The sequence below is a fragment of the Citrus clementina genome, unplaced genomic scaffold (assembly GCF_000493195.1).
Source record: "Citrus clementina cultivar Clemenules unplaced genomic scaffold, Citrus_clementina_v1.0 scaffold_7, whole genome shotgun sequence".
Classification (NCBI taxonomy): Eukaryota; Viridiplantae; Streptophyta; class Magnoliopsida; order Sapindales; family Rutaceae; genus Citrus; species Citrus x clementina.
The window spans coordinates 6,182,038-6,188,666 of record NW_006262075.1 but is presented as its reverse complement, the minus strand read 5'-3'; the positions used below and the strand labels follow the sequence as shown (position 1 = coordinate 6,188,666).

The 6,629-nt window shown below is 34.9% G+C and overlaps 1 protein-coding gene and 1 non-coding gene across 2 annotated transcripts; one reads left to right on the top strand and one right to left on the bottom strand.

The window, feature by feature from the left end:
- The first annotated feature begins 1,508 nt into the window (after positions 1-1,508).
- Positions 1,509-3,104, top strand: LOC112096775. The gene has a single exon (XM_024180458.1). It carries the CDS (start codon positions 1,509-1,511, stop codon positions 3,102-3,104), a length of 1,596 nt encoding a protein of 531 aa, XP_024036226.1.
- On the bottom strand, positions 1,917-2,023 carry LOC112097114. The gene has a single exon (XR_002904771.1). It is a non-coding gene; the product is annotated as a small nucleolar RNA R71 (small nucleolar RNA).
- Positions 3,105-6,629: the final 3,525 nt, after the last annotated feature.

The following is a 6,629-nucleotide window of genomic DNA, read 5'->3' as shown; positions in this document are numbered from 1 at the left end:
GCGTTAATTAATTGATTTTAGAAGCAATTAGACATACATGCATGTGGAAGTGAAGCTGAAGAAACCGAAGCTAGTAAATTAACTGATCTAGCACATGAAGAAGAATTTAAGCATAACATTGGCTTTAGCTTAGTTAAGTTACACGTCCACGGCTTTGTAATATTTGGAAAGCAATTTAAATGGGACCCGCACTTGGCTTTCATAATTGGAAAAGGAATCTTAAAGCAATTCCAAAGGTGGTCACGTGTGAGAGCTAAAGGAAATAAAAGGCAAGCCTTTTGGCTTTAGGATTTAAGAGATGGGGCCCATTTCAAAGATTATAAAAGGGAGTTTTGGCTTTTGGAGAAGGAGGCGGCCAGAGGACAGAAACAAAAGGCTGGAAGAGAGCAATCGGCAGTAGCAATATTTCGGCTTCCATGGCTGATTTTATTTTTTTTGTTGCTCACAATTCAAGTATGTCTAGCTAATTTTCTTATACTGAGGTTAAAGATGAAACCCTATTCAATAAAATAATTATCTTTTTATTTAATTAATTCCCTATATATGTTCTTTGATGATTATGGTTTTTATTTCACATGATTAATTGAATGTTAATAAAATCTTTTCATCAATTCTGTCATGCATTATTGATTGTTAGGATTAATATTCGATTAATTCTATGCTTGGATCTATAAAATTTATACATGATTATCTTTGATTTTATGTCTTTCATTAAATTGTTTACATGGAGTGCTTAGGAAACTTTGACTCTTTGTTATTCAATATGTTTACATGAGATTCTTAGATGTCATATTATTAAGCAGAAAAAGAACCTACATTAGATTTAATTACTTGGGCTTAATTGTTATATCCATGAGATGACATAGATTGATTTCGAGTTGTCACTCTAAAATTGGGGATTAATTAATAATTAGATAATTACTAGTTGAATAGTGGTGGATTCTGAAACCTTGGTAATTCTTATCTTATTGAATTCTCCTTTATTTTAATTGCTTCTTTAGTTTAATTGGTTTAATTTTCTTAAAAACTCAATTTGCTCAACTAGGTTAGAATTAATATTAATTTTAGATTTAAATTAGACTTTTCAATTTATAACAATCCCTGTGGGATCGACCTCGTTACCACTATTCTATCTCTAGATTCGTGCGCTTGCGAGTACATTAAAATTTTCACAACAAGTTTTTGGCGCCGTTGCCGGGGATTGTGCTAGAAAGTCAGTTTAATCTAGGTTGATTTGATTCTTCCACTAGTTATAATTTAGATTGTCTTTTATATTTTTTTAATTAAAAAAAACACAAAAAAAAAAATTTATTTGTCTTTAAATTCATTGTTTGGTTGTTTGATTTCTTTTATTTAATTTTTATTATTGTTGATTTGTTTTATTTTATTTTTTTTTCTTTCTTTCCTTGTCTAGTTAGTTTGTGAGTGTTTGGGAACGTGATTTAACAAATCGTTTGGTTAAAAGAGAGTCGAAAATTGATAGTAGTCAAACTAGTTCTTTAGAAGTGATGGATGACCCAAATAGACTATTGCCAATACTTCCACCAATGCAAGCAGAGAAAACCCTTAGAGAATATTTTTCACCACTTGCAGCCAACCAACCATCTTGTATTGTGTTGCCACAAACCACAGCAACACACTTTGAACTCAAGCCCTCTGTCATTCAACTTTTACCATCTTTCCATGGGTTAGAGAGAGAGGATCCATATTTGCACATTAAGGAATTTCTTGACATATGCTCTACATTCCGTTTTCAAAATTTTAATGATGAGTCAATTAAGCTTCGTATGTTCCCTTTCTCATTAAAAGACAAAGCAAAAGCTTGGTTGAATTCACTTCCTGCTGGATCTATTAGTACATGGGATGAATTGAGTAATAAGTTTCTCACCAAGTTTTTCCCCATGTCTAAAACAAATGCCCTTAGGAGAGAGATAAGTGATTTTTATCAAAGAGAGGGTGAGCAATTTTACGAGTGTTGGGAAAGATTCAATGATTTACTCCTCAAGTGTCCCCACCATGGTTTTGAAAAATGGAGACTTATACAATGCTTTTATAACGGTTTAACCATGTCAAATCGTCATATGGTAGAGTCTATGAATGGTGGGAGATTTTTGAACTTACATGAAGGGGCTGCATGGGATTTCTTTAATTCACTTTCTGAGAATTCTCAACAGTGGGATTTTTCAAATCAAAGAGAAAAATCATCTCAAGTTTCTAGAAAGGGGTTATATGAAGTTAAGGATGACTTTGATGTGAAAGCCACTCTAGCTACGCTTTCTAGGAAAGTAGATGCCTTAGCTCTGAACAAATCCATGAATCATCATCCTAGTGTAGCTAATGAGGTTTGTGCTATTTGTTCTAACTTGTCTCATACAGCACAGAATTATCCATCATTACCAGCCTATCAAGAGGCTTATTCTGAGCAGGTACATGCCTTACAATCATATGAGAAAACCTCCAATAGTCCATATTCATCCACATATAATCCTAATTGGAAGAATCACCCTAATTTTTCTTGGAAACAAAATCAACATTTGTCAAACCAAGGAGGACAACAATTTAACATGCCCAATCAACAATTTGTCCCTCATAACCAAGTATATCCTCCTGCCCAACAACCTATGTCTCAATTTGTTGCACCCCAACAAAGAAAGCCTTCTTTAGAGGATACACTTCAAAATTTCATTCAGTCAACCCAACAAGCTTTTCAGTCAAACACTCAAGCTATTCTAAAGCTTGAACATCAATTTGGTCAATTAGCAACTACTGTAGCTGAGAGAGAAAAAGGAAAATTTCCAAGTCAACCAATTCCTAATCCCAAAGGAGTGCACGAAGTTGGATCGAGTTCAAGCCATCAACATGAAGAAGCAAAATCTGTTATGACCTTGAGAAGAGGAAAATTATTTGACAACAAAGTAGAGGTTCAAACAAGGAAGATATCTGAGCCTACTTCTTCAGATTCAGTTCCATCACAAGACTCATCACCAAATGATCCTGAAGAAAGTGGCCCGCCAGCTTACATTCCCAAGGCTCCTTTTCCTCAAAGGTTAACAAAGGTAAAGAAAGGGACTTCAACAGGTGAGATTATGGAAATCTTCAAATAGGTAAGTATAAACATCCATTTACTCGATGCTATTAAGCAAGTTCCTTCATATGCAAAGTTTTTGAAAGATTTATGCACTAAAAAGAGAAATTTGCATGTCACTAAAAAAGCGTTTTTAACTGAACAAACTAGCAATTTACTTCAATGTAAAATGCCACCAAAATTTAAGGACCCTGGTTCTCCTACTATCTCATGTGTTATAGGGAACCAATGTTTTGATAAAGCATTATTGGATTTAGGCGCTAGTGTTAATCTCTTGCCTTACTCTGTTTACATGCAACTTGGACTAGGGGAATTAAAGCCAACTTCTATTATTTTGCAACTTGCTGATAGGTCAATGAAAATACCTCGTGGTATTATAGAGGATGTGTTGATACAGATTGATAAATTTTATTATCCTGTTGATTTTATCGTTATTGATACTCAGCATGTACATGATCCTAAGAAACACACTCCAGTTATTCTAGGTCGTCCTTTCTTAGCTACAGCTGATGCTCTTATTAATTGCAGGAATGGAAACATGCAGCTATCTTTTGGTAATATGACCATGGAATTGAATATTTTTAATGTTACCAAGCAGCCACAAGAAGAAGATGAATTTGTTGACGCGAATATGATAGAGGAATTAGTAGAAGATTCATTCATTTCAAATCATAATGATGATCCATTAGAGGCATGTCTAACTCATCCTGATTTATCTTTTAATGATGACAGTGCAATTGCAGAAGTCAGCGCTTTACTTGATGCACCTCTAATTACGGACACAACTAAATGGAAGGCAAGGTTAGAATTACTGCCTCATTCTGAGAAGAAAATTGGCCCACCTGCGGAGGCACCACCAAAATTGGAACTCAAAGCACTGCCCGACACTTTGGAATATGCATTCTTGGGAGAATCTGACACTCTACCTGTTATTATTTCTTCTTCCCTCGATCTTGAGCAAAAAGGTCAGTTGTTAGGTATTCTAAAAGAGCATAAGGAGGCAATAGGATGGACCATTGCTGATATTAAAGGTATTAATCCAGTAGATTGCATGCATCGTATTCATCTTGAAGAAAATGCTAAACCTATTAGGGAGATGCAACGTAGGCTAAATCCTAACATGAAAGAAGTGGTAAGAGCTGAAGTAATCAAATTATTAGATGCAGGAATTATTTATCCTATTTCAGATAGCTCTTGGGTTAGCCCTGTGCAAGTTGTTCCTACGAAATCTGGTATTACAGTAGTTACTAATGCTAATAATGAATTAATTCCCACTAGAGTAACTACAGGTTGGCGTGTTTGTATTGATTATAGAAAATTGAATTCATTTACAAGAAAAGATCATTTTCCTCTTCCATTTATTGATCAAATGCTTGATAGACTTGCAGGTCATGATTTTTATTGTTTTCTAGATGGATATTCAGGTTATAATCAGATCCCTATAGCTCCAGAGGACCAGGAGAAAACTACTTTTACTTGTCCATTTGGAACTTTTGCATATAGGAGAATGCCATTTGGTTTATGCAATGCACCTGCTACCTTTCAAAGATGCATGCTTAGTATTTTTTCTGATATGGCTGAGAGATTTCTTGAAGTATTCATGGATGATTTTTCTGTTTATGGAGATTCTTTTGATGAATGTTTACAGCATCTAACATTAGTTTTGCAGAGATGTAAAGAAAAGAACTTGGTTCTAAATTGGGAAAAATGTCACTTCATGGTAAAACAAGGTATTGTTCTTGGTCATATAATTTCCAGCAAAGGAATAGAAGTCGACAAAGCTAAGGTGGATTTAATTTCTAATCTTCCACATCCCAAATCTGTAAAAGAAGTAAGATCTTTCCTTGGACATGCTGGTTTTTATAGAAGATTCATTAAAGATTTTAGTAAAATTTCTAGACCTTTATGCAATTTACTTGTTAAGGATGCACCTTTTATCTTTGATGAATCTTGTCTTGATGGTTTTGCAAAGCTTAAGAAATTGTTGACTTCTTCACCTATCATTCAACCACCTAATTGGGATTTGCCTTTTGAAATTATGTGTGATGCATCTGATTATGCTGTAGGAGCAGTTTTAGGACAAAGATTAGATCGTGTGCCTTATGTGATTTATTATGCTAGTATGACACTCAATGATGCACAGTTGAACTATTCAACTACAGAAAAAGAAATGCTAGCTGTGGTGTTTGCACTTGATAAATTCAGATCTTATCTTATAGGTTGTAAAGTGATTATTTTTACTGATCATGCTGCTTTAAAATATTTGTTTACTAAGAAAGATGCCAAGGCAAGATTGATTCGTTGGGTGTTGCTTTTACAAGAATTTGACATTGAATTTAGAGATAAAAAAGGTTCTGAAAATGTTGTGGCAGATCATTTATCTCGCCTTGATCTTAAATTTATTCCAGAATCTTTACCTTTGAATGAGTCTTTCCCAGATGAGCAACTTATGAGTGTAAATGTCGTACCATGGTTTGCTGATATAGTTAATTACCTTGCTACAGGTCAAATCCCAGAGCACTGGACTAAGCAAGATAGAACAAAGTTCTTTTCTAAAGTGAAAGATTTCTTTTGGGATGATCCCTATTTATTTAAATATTGTGCTGATCAGATTATTAGGCGATGTGTTCCCGATAATGAAATTCAAAGTGTTATCTCATTTTGCCATGAACAAGCTTGTGGAGGCCACTTTAGTGCTAAAAAGACAGCAACAAAAATTTTACAGTGTGGTTTTTATTGGCCTACTCTTTTTCATGACGCTTATATTTTCTGTTCTTTGTGTGATAGGTGCCAACGTATGGGTAGCATTTCAAAGCGGAACATGATGCCACTCAATCCTATTCTTGTGGTTGAGATCTTCGATGTATGGGGTATTGATTTCATGGGACCTTTTCCTCCATCTTTTGGTTATCAGTATATATTGGTTGCAGTGGACTATGTGTCGAAGTGGGTTGAAGCTATTCCATGCAAAACCAATGATCATAGGGTTGTAGTGAAATTCTTGAAGAGTAATATTCTGTCTCGTTTTGGTTTCCCTAGAACAATCATTAGTGATGGTGGCACCCATTTTTACAATAAACCTTTCAAAACTCTTTTGGACAAATATTCCATTACACATAAGGTTGCCACCCCATATCATCCTCAAACCAGTGGCCAAGTAGAGATTTCTAATAGAGAGATCAAGCAGATTCTAGAGAAAACAGTTAGGCCAGATAGAAAGGATTGGTCTTTGAGACTTGATGATGCATTGTGGGCATATAGGACTGCTTTTAAAACACCAATTGGGATGTCACCTTATCGACTTGTGTATGGAAAAGCATGTCATCTGCCAGTAGAGTTGGACCATCGTGCATATTGGGCGATCAAGAAATTCAATTTTGACATGCAGCAGGCTGGTTCCAAGAGAAGATTACAACTAGCAGAACTTGAAGAGATCAGGAATGATGCATATGAGAATGCCAAGATTTATAAACAGCGAATGAAAGTCTTTCATGACAAACACATTTTGAGAAAAGCCTTTACACCAGGTCAGAAAGTACTTTTA

Excerpts from the sequence above, each read along its gene's own strand:
- LOC112096775 (XM_024180458.1), top strand. The coding sequence starts at position 1,509 with ATGGATGACCCAAATAGACTATTGCCAATACTTCCACCAATGCAAGCA.